Source organism: Coregonus clupeaformis, chromosome 28, assembly GCF_020615455.1.
Source record: "Coregonus clupeaformis isolate EN_2021a chromosome 28, ASM2061545v1, whole genome shotgun sequence".
Classification (NCBI taxonomy): domain Eukaryota; kingdom Metazoa; phylum Chordata; class Actinopteri; order Salmoniformes; family Salmonidae; genus Coregonus; species Coregonus clupeaformis.
This window is the reverse complement of record NC_059219.1, coordinates 29,755,086-29,781,010: the sequence shown is the minus strand read 5'-3', so window position 1 is coordinate 29,781,010 and position 25,925 is coordinate 29,755,086. Positions and strand designations below refer to the sequence as shown.

Genomic DNA, 25,925 nt, shown 5'->3' with positions numbered 1-25,925 from the left:
AGCAGCTGTACTTACTCTGCTATGTCCATGTATCCACAGGAGGCTGCGGCGTGGAGGGGGATCCAGCCCTCATTGTCGGGCTGGTTGATGGCAGCCCCATGCTCCACCAGGAACGTCACCATGTCCACGTTGTCATCTATGCACGCCTGAAGGAGGGAGAGAGAAATAGAAATTGTTGGTGAATGTTGGCGGGGGTAGCATGCCCAAAATGCCAGGACATAGCCGAGGTGTTTGGAATACCTCCGTGCGTACTATTGCTATTGAGATGGATGTTTTGGGTTTTCTCCGACAGCTCATATGCAAAAAATATGTACACTGACTTTTCAGACTTCCTCTTTTAGGCTGTCCCATTCAAAGGCTGCATCTATAGATTTGTGCCGCTCTCGACAACATGACTGATATTTCATTCCAGTGAAATGTGGTTAGACAGAAAAGACCATTGAGCTACCCAAAACGCACTCGCCATTATACCCTCGACTCAGTAGTATTTAGTCCTCTGGAATAGGCTAATCCTATGCATACTAAGAACAAGAAACCGGTAAGTCAGAAATTCAAAAAGGAGCTTTCTTACCCTTCAAATACTCATGCCAGGACTTGAGAGGCAAGGAGCACAAACATGAGAAGGGAAAAACATTAGGCCTAAGCGACGACACTACAAAATGGCTGTATAGACTAATCTGCTAATTTTAGGTTACATCCAAAGAGAAACCATAACAGTACAATAAATGAAATGTGGGAGTGAGCCAGCAACTGTGTGCGCATGCTAGCTGGGGGCTTTCCCTGCCTAGAGGCTGAGAGGTAAAAGAGATGACAAAGGCCAACTATCTGTAGTAGAGAGAGAGAGAGAGAGAGAGTTGAGACACTCTGTTCAGAGGACTAGGGGCTGCTGGTCCAGCGCCGCAGTGACCTCAATGACGATCTAGGGGTTAAAATGTCACCCGCTTCAAAGCCAGACAGATAACAAGGTGACTGTCAACAAAGAAACAAGGCCTGGCTGGGCAAAACATTGTACACAGGAATGACAGGATTAAAGCTGGACCAAATTAGTGAAACACTTGACGGCAACAGTTTCAGATCTCATTTATTACAGTAAGTGGCAGGGATTTCACAAATTGGGAATGCCCGAAAGGCCCCCCTACCCTCACTCGACTAAAAGGCCCCCCTACCCTCACTCGACTAAAACGCCCCCCTACTCTCATGCTACTGAATATCTCCAGTCACGACAGCACCAACTCTTTCCACCGCAACATTTTGAAGCCATCCCCCCCAAAAAAGAACGTGGACATGATTCGCAAAATGCATGGTATTCTGAAAATGGACACCATTATATATTTCAATGCTATGTTGATATGGCAACAATCCTGTTGGTATTACTACTGCTAAATGTCATTCTGGGATCCCTTTTCAGACCCAGGACTTGGGACTTCAAATCCCTGCTTTGCGTCCCAAAACCTTGATCTCTTGATAACGTTCAGACCGTGGCTTCCCCTTTTCTAAAAGCTGCCTGTAAAGTCTCCAACTCTCTCTGCGAGCTGCTATGACGGTAAAAGCGGCGAGGGGGGGGTGGACACACACCGGACTCACGTCTGGGGCACACCTCTATCTGGCTGGAATCCTTGTCCAAATTTGGGCTGTTTACAAGCGTCGTACATGGCCAGGGCTGGAGAGGAGTCTGCATGGGCCTCGCCGCTCCTATCTGGGACTGTGTGTGTGTGTGTGTGTGTGTGTGTGTTACTATCCTCATGGGTACCTGAAATCCCCCAAAGTCCCTGCAAGGATACTAAAACAAGGAAAATTCTCCCTCATGGGGACATTTCCCACATCCCCACGTGTGTGTGTGTGTGTGTGTAATGGGAGGGGGTAGGATATAAGCTATTCAGCCAGCTGCTTGGAAGAGTGCATCCAGGTGCGTATCCACCTTTCACTCACTGGCTGGCTGGGCTCGTCTGACTTTGCTGCAGGGCGGACAGAGAGACAGACGGCGCTCCACACAGCTGCTCACAACCAAACTCTGGCTGAGTGACAAGATGACGCTAGGCCTGTCTGTCAAGAGTTCAGTCACCCCTCGGTGTCACCATCCCTTAGATACACACAAGATCATTATTGAAAAGAGTTTCTGCTAAATGCAGAAACCAAAATAATGTAGCTAAATGTAGATGGTATACAAACAGCTAGACTGGTGTTTTTCCCAATTCTGCACCGTCTGAAGTCTCATACCTGCAGGTGACTGATACTATAGGAAACTAAGGTAGTAGCAATCTAGGTCAGTTGATTTGTGTCCACCATTTCCCCCTCAGTCTTGTCTCTCTCTCTGACCGCTACCATGCCCCTTAAGGAGAACTCACTGCCAGTTCCTGTTACTCCCCCTCCTGAGCCTCCTCTTCACTGCTTCATCCCCTACAGAGGCCCAGCCCACCGGCTACAGGAGCCCAACAATGGTAATCCCTTAACGGCTGTAATTGTTTGTAGCTGACAGGTGCCAGAGTTACTGCCCACATCACAGGGACAAGTAGCATGGCAGCCAGGGGGACAGGATGTGGAAGAGGAGGAAAGAAGACAGCGAGTGTCATCCTTTGCTAACAGTCCTTTGGCAGAGCTTAAGGGTTGTGGGGAAACTGGCATACCTGGCTGCCCCACTCTGTCACAGCCACACATTGGCATCTCTCAGCGGCCTGCGAGAGACACCCACTGACGCAGGAGGGACACTACCACTGTTTAAAGTCAAGGACGGGGGGGGGAACGATGCATTCCTTGACCAATATAGGAGCCGCTGAGAAATGCAACGGGAGCAATACCGGGAATCAAATCAAATCAAATCAAATTTTATTGGTCACATGCGCCGAATACAACAGGTGCAGACATTACAGTGAAATGCTTACTTACAGCCCTTAACCAACAGTGCATTTATTTTAAACAAAAAAGTAAGAATAAAACAACAACAAAAAAGTGTTGAGAAAAAAAGAGCAGAAGTAAAAAATAAAGTGACAGTAGGGAGGCTATATATACAATAGAATAAAGTGACAGTAGGGAGGCTATATATACAGGGGGTACCGTTGCATAGTCAATGTGCGGGGGGCACCCGGCTAGTTGAGGTAATATGTACATGTGGGTAGAGTTAAAGTGACTATGCATAAATACTTAACAGAGTAGCAGCAGCGTAAAAGGGATGGGGTGGGGGGGCAGTGCAAATAGTCCGGGTAGCCATGATTAGCTGTTCAGGAGTCTTATGGCTTGGGGGTAGAAGCTGTTGAGAAGTCTTTTGGACCTAGACTTGGCACTCCGGTACCGCTTGCCGTGCGGTAGCAGAGAGAACAGTCTATGACTAGGGTGACTGGAGTCTTTGACAATTTTGAGGGCCTTCCTCTGACACCGCCTGGTATAGAGGTCCTGGATGGCAGGGAGCTTTGCCCCAGTGATGTACTGGGCCGTACGCACTACCCTCTGTAGTGCCTTGCGGTCAGAGGCCAAGCAGTTGCCATACCAGGCGGTGATGCAACCAGTCAGGATGCTCTCGATGGTGCAGCTGTAGAATTTTTGAGGATCTGAGGACCCATGCCAAATCTTTTTAGTCTCCTGAGGGGGAATAGGCTTTGTCGTGCCCTCTTCACGACTGTCTTGGTGTGTTTGGACCATGATAGTTCGTTGGTGATGTGGACACCAAGGAACTTGAAGCTCTCAACCTGTTCCACTACAGCCCCGTCGATGAGAATGGGGGGCGTGCTCAGTCCTCTTTTTTTTCCTGTAGTCCACAATCATCTCCTTTGTCTTGGTCACGTTGAGGGAGAGGTTGTTGTCCTGGCACCACACGGCCAGATCTCTGACCTCCTCCCTATAGGCTGTCTCATCGTTGTCGGTGATCAGGCCTACCACTGTTGTGTCGTCGGCAAACTTAATGATGGTGTTGGAGTCGTGCCTGGCCATGCAGTCATGGGTGAACAGAGAGTACAGGAGGGGACTGAGCACGCACCCCTGAGGGGGCCCCCGTGTTGAGGATCAGTGTGGCAGATGTGTTGTTACCTACCCTTACCACCTGGGGGCGGCCCGTCAGGAAGTCCAGGATCCAGTTGCAGAGGGAGGTGTTTAGTCCCAGGATCCTTAGCTTAGTGATGAGCTTTGAGGGCACTATGGTGTTGAATGCTGAGCTGTAGTCAATGAATAGCATTCTCACGTAGGTGTTCCTCTTGTCCAGGTGGGAAAGGGCAGTGTGGAGTGCGATAGAGATTGCATCATCTGTGGATCTGTTGGGGCGGTATGCAAATTGGAGTGGGTCTAGGGTTTCTGGGATTATGCTGTTGATGTGAGCCATGACCAGTCTTTCAAAGCACTTCATGGCTACAGACGTCAGTGCCACGGGTCGGTAGTCATTTAGGCAGGTTATCTTAGAGTTCTTGGGCACGGGGACTATGGTGGTCTGCTTGAAACATGTTGGTATTACAGACTCAGTCAGGGACATGTTGAAAATGTCAGTGAAGACACTTGCCAGTTGGTCAGCACATGCTCGGAGTACACGTCCTGGTAATCCGTCTGGCCCTGCGGCCTTGTGAATGTTGACCTGCTTAAAAGTCTTACTCACATCGGCTACGGAGAGCGTGATCACATAGTCGTCCCGGAACAGCTGGTGCTCTCATGCATGCTTCAGTGTTGCTTGCCTCGAAGCGAGCATAGAAGTGGTTTAGCTCGTCTGGTAGGCTTGTGTCACTGGGCAGCTCGCGGCTGTGCTTCCCTTTGTAGTCTGTAATAGTTTTCAAGCCCTGCCACATCCGACGAGCGTCAGAGCCAGTGTAGTATGATTCAATCTTAGACCTGTATTGACTCTTTGCCTGTTTGATGGTTCGTCGGAGGTCATAGCGGGATTTCTTATAAGCGTCCGGGTTAGAGTCCCGTTCCTTGAAAGCGGCAGCTCTACCCTTTAGCTCAGTGCGGATGTTTCCTGTAATCCATGGCTTCTGGTTGGGGTATGTACGTACGGTCACTGTGGGGACGACATCATCGATGCACTTATTGATGAAGCCAGTGACTGATGTGGTGTACTCCTCAATGCTGTCTGAAGAATCCCTGAACATGTTCCAGTCTGTGCTAGCAAAACAGTCCTGTAGCTTAGCATCTGCGTCATCTGACCACTTTTTTATTAGCCGAGTCACTGGTGCTTCCTGCTTCAGTTTTTGCTTATAAGCAGGAATCAGGAGGATAGAGTTATGGTCAGATTTGCCAAATGGAGGGCGAGGGAGAGCTTTGTATGCGTCTCTGTGTGTGGAGTAAAGGTGGTCTAGAGTTTTTTCCCCTCTGGTTGCACATTTAACATGCTGGTAGAAATGAGGTAGAACGGATTTAAGTTTCCCTGCATTAAAGTCCCCTGCTACTAGGAGCGCTGCATCTGGATGAGCGTTTTCCTGTTGATTAATGGCCTTGTACAACTCATTCAGTGCAATCTTAATGCCAGCATTGGTTTGTGGTGGTAAATAGACAGCTATGAAAAGTATAGATGAAAACTCTCTTGGTAAATAGTGTGGTCTACAGCTTATCATAAGATACTCTACCTCAGGCGAGCAAAACCTTGAGACTTCCTTAGTATTTGATTTTGTGCACCAGCTGTTGTTTACAAAAATACAGAGACCGCCACCCCTCGTCTTACCCGAGTCTGCCGTTCTGTCCTGCCGATGTAGCGTATAGCCTGCTAGCTGAATGTTGTCATTGTTGTCATTCAGCCACGACTCCGTGAAACATAAGATATTACAGTTTTTAATGTCCCGTTGGTAGGATAACCGTAATCTTAAATCGTCCATTTTATTATCCAAAGCTTGAACGTTGGCTAATAGGATTGATGGGAGAGGCAGTTTACTCGTTCGCCGTCGGATCTTTACAAGGCACCCCGACCTACGTCCACGGTATCTCCGTCTCTTCCTCACGCGAATGACGGGGATCTGGGCCTTGTCTGGAGTCTGTAGAATATCCTTCGCGAACGCCTCGTTGAAGAAAAAGTGTTCGTCCAACGCGAGGTGAGTAATCGCTGTCCTGATATCCAGAAGCTCTCTTTGGTTATAAGAGACGATGGCATAAACATTATGTACAAAATAAATTACAAATAACGCGGAAAAACACACATAATAGTACAATTGGTTAGAGGGCTGTAAAACGGCAGCCATCTTCTTCCGGCGCTGTTCCCCAGTTGAACCATCTTTTTACTGACGGGAGATTTCAGCAGCGTTTCGGTGGTTAAAGCCAAACAAGGCAGACAAAGCCATCTTTATTTGATGGCTAAACACACTATAGGGAGAGAGAGAGGGAGCATATCTGACTATTAATGCAGGCAATAATAGGAGACATTGTGAGTAAAGCCCACCTCACACCGCCACTGACCCCTGACAGACAGGCCTGTTCTGCACTCACAGCCCACACAAACAATCCTAGGAGAAACTTTTTTCAGCGGTGGTGTCAAGGGTAGGTGGGGGGAATACATACCCTTTTTCTTTTTATTACTTACTTTTTTTGCAGCGGTGGAAACGATTTGAATATAGGGGAAACACTGTAGACACTGCACAGGCAACATACACGTAGCCATTCAAACCTGTTTGGCCAGTGGTCTAGCTAGAGAGCAGGCCTTGTCACACAGGTAGCAGTCTGCACAACACAGCAGACAGGGAGAGGGGGGGGGGGCGAGGGAGGGCAATGCTGTGTCTTGAAATCGCAAAATAAATACAAAAACTCATGTAGCATCATCTTAAAATGTTTGACTAAAAGCCATCATGACTCACAGTTCAATCCAGCGTTACCCAACGACACGGAGCGATGTTGGACAGCACAACCCTCTTCAGTATTATTAACACGACATAACATGAAGACACCAGCTGAGTATAGCAGCGGGGGCTACTTCTCCATTTCCCTTCCAGCAGGTTCTTAACCCAATGAGTCCCACTAACACAGGCACGTTTTGGACTTCAAACCGCTTTGAAATATTTCCGGCCTGTACCATTGGATTAGTCTACTTCTTCTGCATCCGTAGATACCAACCATTAGTCTGTGTGATTAACTGTGTTTATGAGACAAGGGAGGTCCCGAAAGGGCCTGGGGCCGGGTCCGAATGGTTTGCATTACAAACTATAAAATAAAAACGCTACACAAGTTGTTAGGAGAGTTTCTTCTACATAGATTATGGGAAATCCCAGCACATAGTGTCTTTAATACTGTAATAAACTCAGTCACAGTTGCTGTCAAACTGTTGTCACTGACTAGTTGGACATTTCCTACTGAGGAAACATTTCTTTACTTACAGAATTGATTTAATTCATTTCTCTGGTTTGTGCTTACGCTGACCTCATTTTTTTATTGACATTTGTCAATAAAACTCATGAATGCAACAGTTTGTTAAATTGTTTTAAATGGTAAAACACTTCATCATGAGGCTAAATATAAGGGCTGGATCCTTCTCCCCAGCCATCCCTGCAGAGGACAACTCCAAAGTCAGGCCTGGAACGCTGTACGCTCCGGGTAAAATATCATCCCATCCCGGCAAACTGCACCTTAGCATGCTCCCCTTGGCCCAGGGGGAATTTCTATATGGCAGTGTGACTTTCATTAGCGCTTAGCGCAATGTTGAGACAGCAGGGTTGGCTGGTGGCCACACAGAGAGAGAGAGGGGGAAACACAGCCGCCGCTATTTCCGCTGGATATCACTGCACTGGAGCAGGTGCTTTAGCCATATAGCATAGCATCCACTAAAGCTAGCCTGCCAGGAAAGGGGCTGAGGGCAAGGTGGCCTTTCTTGGAATGCCTTTCTCTAATGGAGGAAGAGAGGGGTTCTGGGAAGTAAACACTTACAGAGCTTTAGTAAATGAATCCATGATGCACAGTAGGACAGGACCCCCCACTTCACTGGTCAAGAGTTAAAAAGATGCACTATGCAGAAATCGCTATGCCATTTCCTGGATGCTAAAATGCTAATAGGTCGCCTAGTTTCAGTTTGCGACAAAACAAGCAAGTAGTGGACAAACATTGTGCCATCTAAACCGCTGTGAAATATATTTTCAGCTGTTTGAAGCATAGAAATAGCACACATCTACCGCTTCTTAGACTTGCTTTCAATGAGAATGACTGATCTATAAAACTCACATTTCTATGTGAATTTGGTCAGGTTGCCCAAAAATTTACAGCGTACGTGCCTCTCCCTCTGAAAACAACAGCCTGTTTATCCACTAAACGGTTCGACCAGGGAGAATAGCAAAGTAGCTGTCATCTCATGACGTTCACCTCCACCCCAAGCCAGGTAGTGATGCTCTTTCTGCGTTACTGACTGACTAGCAAGAGATCCTAGCTGATTATGTTCAATTAAGTTCAAGTAAATCGAGATGTAATCATCCTTACCAGTTGCAATATCGTTTTTTGCATTTCTATAAAGATACATAGCTCCGTAACATTCTTATGAATCTCTATATTTGAAATAAAAAGAGGCGGCGGCTACTGTAATATCATATCATAGTTGATCAATTCCTACGAGGCCTGCTTGTGTTTAGAGTTTGAAACAGCGTGGGAATTAACCTCATGTTTAACTCGTCTGCACTCAATCTCAGTGCTGCTAAGTGACAGAACACTTAGCATCTTATTTTCACCGGAGGGAACTTTCAACACTAACACTACAACACAGAACTGTTCTAACCGATACTCTTTTCAAAACACTGAAAAATACTCCTAAATCAAACGTGTGTGTGTTTATTGGAGGTGTGTACACGTGATTACCCATTCCCATCAGTGGAACGTCAGCCGGCATGTGTCAGGAAGTGGCTATGAGTGCACACTTCATGAAAGAGCACTGAGGGTGGGAGGTAGAGGCTGTCTCCTGCAGTCAGAGAGCAGAGCCTAAGCTCCCCGGTGAAACCTGATCCATACAAACACACAGGGCTCACACTGTAAACCACAATGTTAGCACAGCCAACTGGCTCCAACTCATGGCCCTGTTAGGTAGCTGTCCATGTGTTGACTGCAGGAAGTCATATCAGCGTGCATCAGTGAGCGAATGCTCTGTATCGGTCCTGGCATTGTCAATCGTGGTTTAAATGGTGAAAACAGTTGGGAACTAACCAGCGGAATGTTTATACGTTTCACATGACAGAACCAACCTCGTCTGCTGGAAGAAATGCGTGAAGGTAGCCTTCATGCTGGCTGTTTTCACAAGCTCAGGCTACAAGGAGCGACTGTCCCCGGGCAGTCGAGACTTTCTCCAACCACAAGGCAAGTGAAGCGGTGACCTTTGCGCCTCACACATTCTCTTTAATTTAGGGTACCCACATGGGGCTGATTACAGGGCACCATCTATAGATTAACTTAAGAAACCCACCCCGAGCAGCAGGGATAAATATGGAAACATTAAGAGCAGAAAGAATACAGTGTCCATATGCGCCAGCCTAATGCTAAAATAATACAGAGGAATTCAAGAGCCCCGGCTAGCAGGCGGAGATGGGCAAAGCCGTTCTCAGAGCACGACCACAAAAAAATGCACCAATGATGTCCGCCCCCTGAGAGAGCCCGTGCCGTTGCTGTGGCAACCAAGCCCAAAAGAGGACGAGAGTTCAGTCTTGTCGGGCCTTTGTAAGAAACATAAATAAATAGAGAAAATAGTTAAATTAAAGCACACTGGGGTTGCTCTGATAGTCCCCCGAAGGCAATGCACGGAGCAGACCTCGAAAGTACAAGATCAAAAGCTAATCTTGAGAACGGGGGAGAGAAGAGTTCTTTCTCTTTTTGGACATTGAGTTTTCGGTCACCCCACCGCTGTTCTCATGACCCGTTATGGTCAACAGATAGAAACGATTCTCTCTGCTGCTAGACCTCTCAGCAAGGTACCAGGGCTCATCTCCACAATCTCAGAGTATATTATTGGACAGGTTGAAAGCATAGGTCACCATTAACCATAATAGATTAACTTAGACCTCAATCTTCAGGATGGGGGGGACACAAAACCCCCAAAAATAACACATCTTGCTAATGGCGTGTCATCCATATCACCAGACTTGAGGCAGACGTTGCATGATTAGTCAGAAGACTTTGCTGTATGACCACAATCCATAACAGATATGCTTTTACTGTCAAGTCACAAAATGAACTTCAAAGACTTACACCTGATTCAAATGTGATTAACCATTATGCTCCAACCAAGAGAATTTACCCCAAAATATAATGCATGTAGACAATGTAGCCTAGCCTATGCATACAGGTTCTCCTATCTATTGCAATGAAGTCACACAATATGAAAACATTTCATACAACATAATGAACCTGTGACAGCTTCCAAACCCCATCTCCCACCCATAGTACAGTTCGGAAAAAGGACAGTGGGCTTTTTCCATACTTTAAAAGGCACTGTACCTCCAACTGCTACTGTGAAGAAGAATTGTGTGTGTGGGAGGAAGGGTGTTAGGGAGCTTGATTATCTCCCAGGTCATCGTGCAGAGCGCTCCATGCTAACTTTAGCAGCACTCCACATCAGTGAAAAGACACTTGAGGACCCCTCCCCCCACCCAGCCTAAAACTGCTCCTTTGGAATATGCCTAGTGCTGAATGAGAGGGGGCCAGTGTTCAGATACGCTATATATTAAAAACGGAAGCATCCGTGGCACATGCCCATATTTGAAATCCCACCTCTATGTGCCTGGTTGGTGCGTTTGTCGTAAATGCAGTGGTTTCTACTGGGCCTGGTTGCCAGTGGGAGCTAGCCCGGAAACAGGAGGCAGGAGAGTGAAACAGCAGAGGCCTAGTGTTCTCTCAGCTACAGGTAGACTACGTCTCAACCAGGGTTTCCGTTAGGAAAATGTGGCGCCTGACATTTGACAGGCAACATTTTAAAGATTTACCTGACATTTAAGAAATTGACCGGACCCATATGCATTGGGTGCGTAACCTGATTAGGGCATCCACCCACGGTGCTCAGAATGACACATTTGGAATATGGTAATTCATATTAATAGAACATGCAATTCGAGGATGCAACAATGTCCAGTCCTTCTTAACGAATTCTGATGTGCACTTTGAACATGTTAGAATAACTGTCCACATTTCCTCAGCCAACAAGACGAGTAACGAACAGCAAAAATCACTAGCCTATGTCAATCTACCATAGTAGAAAAGTTTAGGCTACGTATTCTATTGGTCAGCTTGTCATGAAAGAAATAGCCTATTCCAAAACACTCTGAAACAGTTTTAAGACGATAGATCCCAAATTCACAAAACCAGTAGGCCTAGACTACTTTTTTGTTGTTGTTAAAAAGCAACAAGTCTGATGCAACAGATCAGAACAGTTAGCAAAAAATGTGATTAACTTATTTCTTCACATTATAAGCGCAGCAATGTACACAATTCAGTAGGCTACGTGCAAATGTCTGTTCCATAATGCAATTAGCGGGAAAACACGGTTGTCAAAAATAGCTGCGACTGGGAAAAAATCATTTAACTGTTATCCAGCTCGGAATCCCAACTCGGGATCTCGGGCCTCTTTCTAGCGCTCCGACTTTCCGACCTGAAGATCACTGACATCATGATTTGACCTCGTATTTTTTCCTGAGTTCCCAGTTGTCTTGAAAGCCTAAAATATGCAGCAGCAGCTCGTGCTGTATGACAGATTTTCCGCTCAAAGGCTCTGTATGCTCTACGCATGTGATAATTCCACTAAATTATGCAAATTAACCTATAATTAAGCATGACCAGTCAAATGTATTTACATAGAATGGTATTTGCATCAATGAATAGGCTAAAAATGATTATTTCGCAATGGGATTCTCTTCTTCTCAAAGACAATTGGCCGACAAAATTGTATTGCCGGCTAACGGAAACCCTGGTCTCAACCCACCAAGCAAACGGGTCTCCAACAGGTCATACCAACCACTAGTAGCCATGGCTAGGACCCTGGGTATTTCCTGACAACGTGACTTGTACCAGTGTGGCTCAGTTGGAAGAGCATTGCACTTGCAACGCTATGGTTGTGGGTTCACCAGTACGAAAACGTATGCACTCACTACTGTAAGTCACTCTGGATAAGAGCATCTGCTAAATGACTATAATACAAACGTAACTTTACCAGGATCATATCTGGGCCCTAGCTGTAGGTTCTATTGTGGATTCCTGACCAGGAAACATCCAGGGCCCTACGTATGGGTGTTCAAATATGGCATAGGCAGTGCTGGTTTAAAAAAATAAATAATGTTTTAGCACAGGAACCGGCTCAGAACAGATGACCAAACCACAACCAAAACAAAACACTTTGTGCCATGAGTGGAGAACAGTGGTGACTGAGCAGCTGTTCAAACCCATAACGACAGAGAGGCGCCTGAGTCACTCTCCCTGTGATCGTGATCAGGGCTTTGGGTGGGATCAAAGCACCAGCACAGCCACCAAGCACTTTGAAAACATGACATAATAGAACCCAAATGATAGCATTATCTCTGTCACAATATCAACACCATAAAAACTGTTGTATTTTTTCTGCATCAACTATCACCATTCTGTCTGCTCATGTGTTTTGGATAAACCTCACTGGCTTTTGAGAAAACGAAACTGGTCATCTAATTTCAGAGCCGAGAGAGAAAAGGCACTGCAACATTTGAGTAGCCGTCAGAAAAAGCAAAACATCCATCATAGGCCTGGTTTTAAAATATCACGTGTACAACACAAATATGCCCGCTGGCTTTTTGAGTCAGCAACTAAATGTAATAACAGGAGATAGGGCATCCACAGTGGAGCCCTTGTTTTCTTTTCGGAAAAACCCAATTTACTCCCTTATAAAGCAACAGCATGGAGACAAAGCAGCTTCTCCCGGAGACCAACACTGGCCCATTTCTCTCCCTCGTTACCTTGCTTCCTTTCCGCAGCCACCTAGAGTAGCTGCAGCCAAGCCACAGTCTAGCATAGCAGTGGAGAACTTCCCAGATAAGTAATACTCCGGGGCTCAGGGCTTCGAGGAGCGACGCTCTGGCCACGCCTACTGGGCTATGTCACCGGCTCAGAGGCACGCAGCCACTTCCACAAAAGGAATTCCTTCTTACCGTGAGTGAGAAGAAAGAAAAAAAAAGAGAGCATGAGAGAAAATGAAAGAGGGAGCAAATATGTGTGTGTGGTTTAAAAGCACAAAGCTACTGCAGGAGGCCAGGGGAACGGTTGGGGGAGCGCTGCAGGGCAGCCAGCTGGGTTCCTCCACTGGATGAGCCCTGTTGGGAGCCGTAACCCGGCTACACTGAGAGAACTCTGCCTCCGTCTCCACTGCTGCCGAGGACGACCATATATGGCTCTGGGATTCCCATGGAAAAAGAAGGCCAGGATTGAAGCAGAGAGAAAAAAAGTCCAGGGAGATTGTAACTATACATTTCACTTGGGCTCATGCTCGCCAGCCAAAACAATAGCCCTGCTTGAGAGCCAAGTTTGTTTCCATGAGCTGTTACTGTCAGGGATCCAAGGAGAGAGGGCAGGCAAATGAGTGGGGGGCATGGGGGGGGACAACGAGGTCAGACGGCCACAGAAACACAAGCGTGTGTGTAGCACAATCTCCCTTAATACTGTGCATTGTGGGTTAACATACAGCCATTTGCAGAAAGTGCTGATGAAGCCTGTTGTTCATGTCATTCTCCAGGCAAGCACTGACTGAACTCCAGAGGTTAAAGGGACAGTGTGTATGCTTGTGTCTGCCCGCCAGGCATTCAACAAATCCATAGCCATTACGGTTGAAAAATATGGATCACCTCCATAGCCTTTGGAGTAAAGGCTCCAGCCGTTGTCCCCTGCCCTATCGTCAACACCTCCATATGTGATCTGAACTCAATGTCTCACATGGGACCACCACGCACATTACATTGCCTATCTTGTTAGACCTAGCTCACAAGACATGATCTCTTTCATTCCTGGTATTACCGAAAGACTGCTCTTGGGAAAGAACAACTCAAGACACAGATAAGCATCAGAGTGTGATTTCCTCAAAGAGCTAAGCCACACAGTACTAGATGAGGAAATAGTTTACACAGTTAGGAGGGTTGTCAATGTGAGAGCGGCATATAGTGCAGACTGGGCGAGGAGAGGAGCTGGGTGTGTGTTCTGTGGTGGTGGTTGTGGGGCGAATGCTGGGTAATGGTGGGAGGGGTTACAGTGATAAAAGCAAGCAATAGGAGTTAGTAGCTGAAGCTGTGCTCACTTGTGGAGCCTCGACGAGGAAATGAGAAAAATAAACAAATACTTCCTGTTCCTCTGCCTGAAAATCTCTCCAACACCCCCATCCCCCTCTACATCCTATTCCCCCCATTTAGGAAGAGGAGAAACATTCCTGTCAGTCCTCCTGCCCTCTCAAAACGGACAACGACGGCAGGGCACACCTTTAATTAGCCAATGAAAATCTACTAGAGTAGTCCTGAGCAGAGCAAAACTCTGGTGGAGACTAGGGCGTTGGGATTTCCAAAGGCACACCTAATCTCCCTGAGCCTCAGAAAATGTCAACTACATTGGAAGGATCACATGAATCTCCAGTGCGGTCTGAGGAGACTAAATCAGACCAAAATTACTGGTACACCAAGAGTTCTATACATTTTGTAAATGTATGCTAAACGGCTCATTGCTTGTGAAAGAGGTCACTTATCTGGGTTAAAAAGGCTACACTTCTTGATTGACGTTGCTGTGCTTCCGACTGTAGCCTACTTTCTCCAGACCGGCACATGTACAGTAGGGCAGTCTGCTTATTTTTGGTTCATTTCATTATTAATTTGGCAGGCTATCAACATCTGGGATAAAAGCTCAATTAGACTTTCTGACTGGACAATATTCACGCTCTACAAAATATGTAAAATCAAGTCTACAATATTAGGAAATGAACTGTGAAAAATATTTGAACCAAAATGTCCATTCGGATTTCAAAAAGGCACCAGAGTGAAAATAAGAGTACATTTTACTTATAGTATATTCCTGTTCTGAATAGTTTTCTACTCTGTTGGTCTGTTCAGCGGTGTTAATGGCACCACTAAATTACTGTACCTGGGGATCGTAAATAAAATCAGTGGTTTTGAATGATGTCCAATGCCTGCAGCCATCAAAACTCACAAGCCAAGCACTCTGACACCCAGCTCTATTCACTGACACTGCTTTTCCTCTGCAGTCAAATACAAAACACACGCACAGTACACACACACAAGCACAGCACACACGCACAGTACAGCACATAATTAAAAGGCCCTGCCTGCACAACTGCACGCAGCAATTTCACTGGCACACAGTCTGGTGGTAGTTCAGTACAAAACTAGATCAATCACAGGCTGAGGGGAAGAGGCAGACTGGTTAGCCTGTACAAATGTAGCTGAAGAGTTTGTTGTGTACTGGGTTGACTATAGGCAAGGCAAGGAGCCCATTTTGAAACCACATAGGGGTGTGAAGGCTGTCATGTCTACTAAATTGTAGGTCCTTCACTCACATATTCTAGGGTGGCCTAGGCCTACATCTTATGGTCCTTCACCATGGCTATAATAAGGACTTTACCTCAGGGATATGCCTTTTCAAAATGCAGATCAAAGAATGTTTTAAACAATTTCACCTGCGTTGTATATTGCTTACAATAAAAGGCCATCGTATTTCTAATGTTTATCATAGAAAGAATGTAGCCTGCTACATTTCCTAATGATTTGCTTGAAGTTAATCTTGCATTTTATCAGAGGAAAGTATCTACACATCAGTTAGAGCGTTGTCTGCTGATAGATGACAATTCACAAACAGGCATTTTGAGTCACAATATTAGTCTGATGCTGAGCAGAAATTACAATAAGAACATTTCAGATCTGCGTTTACAAAACGCAGCAAGATATTTAATATGCGTTCTCCTTCTTGCATTAAAAACGCAGAATTCTGCGTTAATGCGACTCCTGTACCTGTCAGTACAGTTTTTGGTCCACCAATTTCACTGGCTGGAAAGATGAGGCCATTTTGAGATTAATGGAAAGAATGTAACCTCTCCCTCCCAGGACAACAACAAAACAGACTCTGGGCATAATTGTCCTCCTCGCTGCATAAGACAGAGGAATTCAGTCTTCAGCGTCCAGGTGTTTTCGGTTCAAAAACATCTTATAAACCCACACTCAGAGTGAGGCATGTGACTGCTACTGGAGAGCAAACAACCCTGGGATGGTTTAAAGACCAATCTAGAACAGAGGAGACTGTGCCACAGGGTGAATAAAACAGACAAGCTGCTGAAGTCATCCCACTAAAATGTTGCAGCAGCTCAATACTATGCTAAAGCCCGAGTGTGGCCGGAGATGAGTGAGTGAGTGCTCTTTGCAGGTTCTCATCCCAGTTTCTTACACAGATGTTGTCAACAGGTCTATGTGCCGGGACAATTTCTCAGCGACCCGAGGAGCCCTGACGACATAGTGGGAGATCTATAGCTTCTCACTCAGGTGAGAAATCGTTTGCATGTACAGGAAAACACAGTGATATCATCAAAACGCATGTGGGAGAGGGTGGTACACTGGTGTGGATCAATGGCAGCTTCTGGTTTCAAATCAACCGTCACTTTGCCTTTAATTTATAGCCGAGTCGCCAGCTTCACCGTCTCGTTTTGATCATGGCCGACATCCGCAGAGCACCTAGCCTATAGGTTGCTTCTGGCGGAAGGTGAAGCAGTGTGTGACAGGTCAAGTCCGTCTCCACTGCCTGGCTGTCACGTCTGTCTGAGCACATACGTGGCAAAAGAGGGTTGAGTTTACACCCCTGCTGAGGAATTCTACCTTCAACCCCAGGTGAGCCAGTTTCAACCTGCGGTGACGCTTGTCTCAAATACTTCAGACAGTCCCTACCACTAAAAGCCCTTTCAAAATGAAAGCGTCAGGAAATTGGGTGTCAATAAGTCGCAAGAAAATGTGAGTGTTTATAACTAAAAAAAAATGTATATGCAAGGGTTTGTTTTATTTGAGGTAACGTTGGCAAACTATCCAAGAAAATCTTGAGTTGAACAGACATGGAAGGTGTCTGCTTTCTAATATGTCTGACTGACATCGCGTAAGGAAGCCATGCCGACGTATCATGATAAGCAGACTACCCGACATGTTGAGAAGCAGTCGAGAGCAACGACACGAGGACTTCCTGCACTTGATTATAGGTTTTGTAGAAACACTTCAATGAAAACTTAGACGGTGCCCGCCTGACAGAGCAAGACCTACCAATTATAAACAGGTAGAATGTGCACGTTCTGTGAGCTTTTCTAATATTAGAGTTGTCACAGGCTAGAGGCGTGACGGTTGTGCTGATGATTCAGAGGCAACGTTGAACCAACATTGGGTTGGGTGACCCGTAATGCTTGAATTATAATATGTAATTAATGTCCATAAAACTGACAAGCAATCGACTGCTAAGGTTATGAAAACATCAAACTGTATTAGCCATTAACCTTTCTACAAGACAGACTGAACGCATAGACAAAGAGTAATACGATTCGGATTTTCTTAATTCCATACTATAAATAATTGAGTGACATTTTAATGTATTCTCAATTCTCATGCTGCTATTCACATTATAAAATGCATGAATCGCTGCCTTTGGGCAGGTCAACTAGAAAGCCTAAACTTCAGCTACAACAAAAGGGGTGGTCAAATTGTTATTTTTATTTATAATATTAAATGGATTGGATTTCTATAGTGCCTTTCTATTGGAGGTACTTAAAAGAGCTTTACATAGTAAGGGCTGAACTCACCTCAACCACCAATGAAATGTGGTTTTAAAAAGCCCTCCAAAAATGACCAAATGTTTAAGGCCTTAAAATTGACAAACGGTGACGAATTATCACTGTGATCGCATCACAAATATAAGGTAATCAAGCTTTACAGTACCCCCTTCGCCATAAACCCCAATGGCTACAATTAGCCTACATTTAATTCAGAGCTGCCATTTGTAATGCCACTGACCTTTGGCAGGGCTAAACAGCCTCTGTTGACAGGGCCCAACACCAGAGGCAGGGGTTTCAGACCATTCCTCAGTGGTTTCAACAAGGGAAGTGGGGCATTCCACTGTAAGCATCCCCTCCTCCACAAACCAAACAGTGCCATGTGCTGTGTTCACCCTGCGCCTGCAGACCCAGTCCACTGTCAAACAGGCCACCTCCAACTTTGGTTTAGGGTTAGGAATAGAAAAGGCAGCAAGTAGTCTGAGACAAAAACTAAGCAATTGCATTCTTTATCTTCTGGGCCTTGGTATGGAAAATAAACAGTGACTGAAAGTATTCAGTCTTGTTCGGCGTTCCTTTGATTATCTTCAAAGGTGAACCACGGCAAATGTCCCTTGTAATGAGAGGAACATGGTGCTCCCCCGTCATCAAAAGTCACACAGCTCGATTCATCCCAAGTCAACTTAATCTAGCCCTAATTGGGCAGCGCTTTCAGGTCCCGACACACACCAACTCTCACTTCGGATCAGGTGATTCGTGGTAACCAAAAACGTTCTCCGCTTCCCTCCAGGGTAAGTGAGTTTACAGCCTTGAGAACCAAAACAGAACGCTGCATGACTGGTGGAAGAAATGTTCCAGAACTTAATATTTCAGCAATAAGATCTGTGCGAATACAACACTTTACAAGGCCAGACCATCAAAATATCAAGTCAACAAGTACATTTTCCAAAATTAATCAAGAGATTGAATTCAAGCAACAACAAAAAATTCTCAGCAACTACTGAAAGTCAGAATCTGTGCTTCCTGCCATGATTCAGGGTTGGGGCTGGAGCAATTATGTAATGTGTTAATGTAACTGGTGCTGCTTTGGGTGGAACTGCAGTGAAGGCCCCATACACTGCTGTCTGCATAGGTTCCATTTCAAGATTCAGGCAGTCCATGTGATTCTAAACTGCTGCTGGCTACTCTGCTCAGTCAGTGGTTATGTAACTATGTATGTACGCAAATCTGCCGACAAGCCACTAGCAACTTGGCATGAGACGTTGCCATGGTTACATTGTTAATAGAGTTCACACACCGATAGTGAGGGCGTGGTAGGTAAACTGTTGCTAAGGTAAAAAAGTGAACAGTTGGCATTTTATCGAGCCTATCCCAATGTCGTAAAACCTTCACCATGACGTCAAAACCACAACTTACAAAAAGCTACTTAAAGCCAGTAAAAATGTAATCCTTAACAATAACTGTACCAGCTAGGCTATATACTGTAAGTACATTACCAATGATAGACAATGTGGATGACTCAAAAGAAAGGCCAGATATGGGTGAATACACCTGTTGTTTCCCTGTGCAGGCCCTGCCTTGATAGGGCACATTAGGCAGTAGTTAGCTGGTTCCTGGCATCGCCTGGGGAGAGGCTGGCAGGCAGGCAGGCCAGAAAGAGGAGAGTAGGACTGTGGGGGGGTTTAGGTGACAGCTGAGGAATGCCTGCTCTGCTCTCCCTTTGCCATGGTTTCCACCTACTGTCATGCGAGGAATGCACAGGCCAGGACGACAGGGCCGGAATGCTACCCATCCAGTGCATATCTACAAACATCTCTCCCCAGTCCTGCCCCCTCATTCACAACTCCCTGTACCTCCTCTCACCGACGGGGAGCAACTGTATGGAAAGCGTTACAATTCTGGTTTATAGTAGCACCATTATATGCATTTCCTCGCCCTTCACACATCGACTTCAAGTCAAGCGTTTACTCAGTGGTCCTAGATGGCTGCAGGGTGCGAGGGCTTGTGTGCCAGCAGAAAAGGCTTCAGCATGCTTCATATCGGCTGGTGCCTCACCAAACTCAGCTAGCCGAACGAGAGTTCTCACATACTCCCTTAAAAATAAATGTGTTTGAAAAACAAGAGAAAAAAAAAAATCGACAATAGTACCGTTTGTCCATTAAGACGCCGTAACCAAATACTCAGAATTAATCTAACTCAAGAAATGTCATTTTGACATTTTTACCAAAGAGATCTTAGTCGTGCAATTTTACATTACGATGTTTGGTGCAGTATTTCTAGTAGGTGATCTGTTCCACACAGACAAGCCCTTTCAAGCCAGACTGGCCATATATACTCCACATAAACTCCAAATGCATGCCAGTACAAAGCTAAGTGGTCCAGAGTATGTGTGGCGGTGACTCATACCCAAACGTAGAATAATCTCCTCAAACCGAGCTATACTGAGAGGAACTGGTGCAGGTGGTATTTATAACCTGGCACTCACAAGTGGCGGGAGTGCAGTGCAGTCACTGCACCCGAGGAGGAGTGAGTGACCCTCCGTGTAAAAACAGAGCATTGTTACAACAAAAGCTAGGGGTCACTGCCTTGTCACCAGGAAGGGACATGGTTCAGGGCATGTCAATGGCCTCTGATGTCATCAGCACTCGACAGCCCCCATAAACAATTGTTGCAGATAAAATAACAGCTCTACAGCTGCAACTGAAAGGAGACTTGCCACTCTACCATGTCATTTAGCCTACACTGCCTGGCAGGTCAGCGGTCACTCAGGTACCAGCATGGTAGCAGCATTAGAGTAATGTTAAAGCCACCCGTAGTCTCACTACTAAGCCAATTATTACAGTAGTGGTGAATCGTGGCACCATGTTTGACTCTATAAATAAATAGGCTAGCCAAACCGCAGGCTGATGACTACTAATCCTATACACCCAATAAAGAGGCAGGTGTTTTCGAAGAAGACTTGTTAGGGACCAATGAAAATATGAGGCTTGTTGACAATGAATGGGGGGTGGGCAGTGGAGTATTAGCTTACTAGACTTTGATTTAGTTCCATTGAAGACCAGGACTAGGGTGCATTACCACTACTGGCCTCCTGCTAATAGGAGGGGAGTCATTAACCATTCATTCTGACTACTTTCATTCTCTAAGCCAACTGGCCCTACTCCTTGAAGGCAGAGATTCCCAACGTGGATAATGATTAGCAAAGCCATCAGGGACAATTAACGTGGCAACCAAAACAAACAGAGGCAACCCAAACTGAGCCACATTAGATGGGGGTTTGCAAAAATGTCACTATTGGAATAGTATCAAGAACTGTTTTTTTTATAGCATACGTTTGTCTAGTTTTCTAACTCTGCATTGTTGGGAATGGGCTTGTAAGTAAGCATTTCACTGTAAAGTCTACACCTGTTGTTTTCGGCACGTGACCAATAAAATTAGATTTGTCGGATATCCGAAATACATGTGGCTGTTTGTTTTTTTAACATATATTTTTTACCTGAGCACTGCTGCGCGAGGGAGCTGCGGAGGTGCCGGTGAGATGGGAGTGAGTAGACTGAGGCAGAGTGACGCTACTCGGCTACAGCCAAGACTACCTAGCTTGTAGAAGCCACAATGTTATTTATCATCCCATATAACAGTGCCCATCTTGACTAGATTAGCCTAGAGAAGCTAAGCTAGCCAACTATAGCTAGCTAGGCTAATTGAGGCCACATTTTGCACTTTCTCCCCAACCCCATTCTGATAGAACTGCCTACCTGTTGGTTGCTCGTAGTAACCTACTTCTCATTTCGCTAACTTTTAATCACTTCATTTTATTCCATCTTGCATTGCAATAGTGAAGTCACTACACATTGAGCTGCTTTGATTGGCCAACACAACACCTGAATGCTACCAGTCTTTATGGGGAGAACATCAAAAAACTACATTGAAAGGTTTGTTGTATTTATTAGTGTATTTTCAAATGTCATGGTATTCTTGTATGTAACAATGTCACATGGATATTTTATTTTAGAAAATGCATTAATGAACACTCACAAGTATTCGAATACTAACGTCCGGATATTTGAATAACCGTGCACATCCCTAAACCAAATCTCTGTTAGTTTGAGCAAACCAACATCAGCCAGGCCTTCCTGAAATCCTAGGATTAGCACGCTAAACGCGAATCCCTATATCGCCTTCAACTCTTTTCCAAGACCCTGAAGCCAGGGATCACATGCTGGAACACAAACACAAAGCTGCTCCAAGTCTCTCCAGACATGGTTAGGTCTCACGCGCTGCATCGCAAATGCTTTCCTCACTCTGCTCATCCCTGGAGTGGACCCCAGTCCAAAAAAAGGCAATGTTTTCACCCAGTGAGCCTGCACAGAGCAGGGAGCTGACTAATTCCAGTTGAAAGGAAGACCAACTCAGTCACCCTAAAGAAAGGCTGATTAAGAGACATGCACTACTAGTTAGGGACTTTCTAATGTCAGATAAGACAAAATCATTTGTGTGAATTCCTCCTCATCCCCCCAAAGTCAACTAGTTATAAGGCAGCATCTATTCTAGGGATACGGCACCACTTCCACACCCTGAGATGGGCCTTGAGGGATACAGCCTTGCCCGGCAATAACATTGTTTATAAAAGATGCACACATCACACTACTTAAGAGAAAGTGCAGGTGATCTGGGTGATGAGATCATTGTAGATGTAAGGTTCAAGACAGTTTGAGCGTGCAAGACTTCTTCAATAAACCATGACTCATTCAGACTTTACTAAAATGCATTTGGGGAGAAAGACAGACCTACATTTTCTCAATTTTGCATTTAAGCCTGTGTTAAAACCTTTGATGAACAGTTAACGTGTTAGTTATTCTATGGCTACAATGACACAAAACAATCGCATGACTTAAAATGTTTATGTGTAGTAGCTGTTTAAAAAAAACAATAGCCTAAAAGCACAACACTTTCCACTGACTTAGAGGACTTCTGGCTTCCATGGGCACCCTGTTTTGTTGTCAGTATTCAGGGTAACAGGCTGGTGCTCCACCTGCCATAATGTAGGCTAAAGTGTTGACTAATAACATTAACAGCCCAAAAACCTAGGATTGGCTTATTTCAGACAGCTGAAAGCAACAGGTATTGACATATAAACCTCACATTCTCTCTGAGAGATGTGTCAGCTGTTATCCGACTTCAGAACAGTTTACTGTGCAGCAAAACCCATGTTAGTAATGCAACATTGCAATCCGAACACATCTGCAGGATATAGGCTAGCTAGCCTAATTTAGAGCCAATCGCCAATTCCAAAGTGTAACAATCTTTATAAAATGAGCTATGATTCTAATTCTGAGCATGTACCTAGTTTTAAGCTAAGAATGTTAGTTAGCTTGTTAGCTAGGCTATTTGAAAAGTAGACTGTCCTAACTACTTTGAAACACCACAAATTTTGATGATTGCCAATCCATGCAGATTGCCTATAATCAAATTGCACAGATCTATGCATAGCTATATCCTCCATATATCTGTAGCTCAATTGGTAGAGCACGGCGCTTGTAACGCCAGGGTAGTGGGTTCGATCCCCGGGACCAACCATACGTAAAAATGTATGCACACATGACTAAGTCGCTTTGGATAAAAGCGTCTGCTAAATGGCATATTATTTATTATTATATCAAAATAACTGGGCTGTGCCTACCTTACCAGAGCAGCAAAGGAAATTAGGCCAAACCCGATACATGCAATACATGCATGCATTTGGATACATGTAATGTAATCTGTAGTGTAATATATCACACTTGAAAAAACAGCTTTGAATCCAGGGAAGTCTCAAATTGCAATTACAAAATGTAGATACAAATTGCAACGTTATCAATCTGCTATTTTATTATTATTGAAATGATAGGAGTCGCTACAGAATGTCAAAAGACGTGGCTCCTGGGGCTAACGTTAGCTTGTAGTGGGCTGTTGAATGATACTGTAGCTAGCCTAAGGTAGGCTAGTTAGTTACATCTGCTATGAACCACAGATAATATTTCTTGAAAATATAAATGTGTCATGACTGTAGCTAGTTACAGTCGTCCTGCCCTTTAGACTAGAGACTGCGGCATTGCTATTGTTGCTAAACATATTTGTGATAATGCACCCCATCCTCACATCCAGGAACATATTACAGCACTTCAACCAACTAAAATATTGTTGTATGTCACAGCTTCGACGTGATCCAAACTGACATTTGGTTAACTTAATTTGAATGGAGTTTTACTGCCGACTGACTACAGTCAAGCTTATGCTTGGTAACGAACAGTGCCACACTGGCTAGCTAAACGTTCTTTCCACCATTTGCACAGGCTAGCCAACGTTAGCTATCCAACTTGCAGCACGTTAGCTAGCAACTAACAAAATATTTTACTTTTCTGTACTTTCTATTGACTCCAATACAACACAATTAGTTTTAACCTAGTCAACGACTGTAATAATTGAGTATTTGTTAAACAACAAACCAACAGTATGGAGTTAAGCTATCTTTCATAGCTTATAGGCTAGCCAGGGCAGGGCGACAGATCAGTTCCAATAATGGTTTGCCTAGCTAGCTAGCTACAGTAACTGGTTAGATGTTAGCAAGCCAACCAACGTCATTCTTCCTGACTATGGATGTTTGAATCAGTTGATGATATACAAAGACCAAATAGCTAACTATCCATATTTTCAACATTAGCTAACCTAAGAATACATTTAACATACCTAGTTAGCCCAAACAGAATAGCTACCAATCAGGTATTTTATGAGTTTATCCACCCCTTCGCTTCTGATCCAATTCAATCAACACAGCCCAACAAATGATATGGCCCTATCTCTCGTCTAAAAAAGACGGGCGTGCTAGGTAAACAGACTGAGCTTCAGTAGGAATGACTCCTTTCTCCATTACTGTGGCAGGAGGAAACGTTAGCTACTATCTTTGGCAAGACATATGGTTGTCGTACTATTGTATGGGCAGTGTCTAGGCTTATAGCTGTAAATGACAAACCTGGTGGAGGGCAGTCAGACCGTCTACATTGGCGTAGTTGATGTCAGCACCCCGGTCAATCATTCGGAGCACCTCCTCGGTATCGCCGCTTGAGCAGGCAGCCAAAAACACGGCGCCATCGTCGAACTTCACCTTCGTCTTCTTCTTTTTCAGAATAGGAGGCTCGATGTCTGTCTCCGACCCTAACCACCGTTTCAACTGTTCGTTCCTTTTTTGCTTGGCGTCCGCCATCTTCATCCCCTCCTGTCTCGGGTTTCTTATCTTTCTCCAAGAGAGGATATACTTTATAGTGCCACTATCCCACAGCGCACTGGGGCGTGGGAAGGTGGGGAGGGGGGGGGGTGCTGAGAGAGCGTCTGGATTGTTTTCCATAAGCTCGCGAGACAAAGTAACGTCACCTCAGGATCTGCAGTATAACGTCATCAGCAGATAAAGGGAAAGGAGGAGATTGTACATTCCTTGACAGAGTTGGGGAGTGTTATCATTTATTAATCATAAATAGGAGCTCTAAAACCAGCATAGTGTCGATTTTAGTCATTGTGAGTTCTATCAGGATTGCTTACCGTTTTTTTCAAGGGTTTTTATGATGACTGGTCAAACTAAGTCAAAACGTTTGAGAAAATATGTATTTTATTTCTTAGACCAGAGATAGGCTATTGATAAACATAGCTCTTTCATAATTTGAATGTTATTCATAATTATTAATAACATTCAAAGAACATCATCCGTATCCCTATGAAATTACCAGAGGAAGACAATAACAATTAAATAACATTAGCAATAGAAATAGGCAAGGGGGTTTATGTTTTACCAACAGTGATAAAACGGTGTAAAAAGGCACTATCGCCAAAAGCAGAACTTGCAGATTTTTTAAGGTAGCAAATTGAGCATTGCATGCTAAGGTCTCAGAAAACAAAAAGTGAAATCGATGTTGCAGAGCGATTATCAGCAGACAGGCAGGCCACACACTGCACAACACAGGCCAATTAAATGCATGTCTTATCAAAATGATTTCAGAGCCTTGTATTCATCAAAGCCCTAAAAAACTCAAAACCATCTCACCAATGATTAAAATAATTTTAAACTGGGCCTCTAAATGAAATGTGACCATGGTCACTTAATCAGACTTTCACTTTTCAGCTTGATTACAAAACAACCAACAGTTGAACAAATATGTATCTATTCTCTACTTAAATATCTCTGTGGTAGTTTCACTGTAGTAGCAGGATATTAGTATGTTTACTCAGTTTGTGC

At 44.8% G+C, this 25,925-nt stretch overlaps 1 protein-coding gene across 1 annotated transcript; it reads right to left on the bottom strand.

The window, feature by feature from the left end:
• LOC123481245 (protein phosphatase 1 regulatory subunit 12A-like) lies at positions 1–25,000 on the bottom strand. The gene is made up of 2 exons (XM_045208435.1): positions 24,672–25,000; positions 1–146 (listed from the first exon to the last, which is right to left on the bottom strand). The coding sequence occupies exons 1-2, from the start codon at positions 24,906–24,908 to the stop codon at positions 12–14; spliced, it is 372 nt and encodes a 123-aa protein (XP_045064370.1). The 5' UTR covers positions 24,909–25,000; the 3' UTR covers positions 1–11.
• Positions 25,001–25,925: the final 925 nt, after the last annotated feature.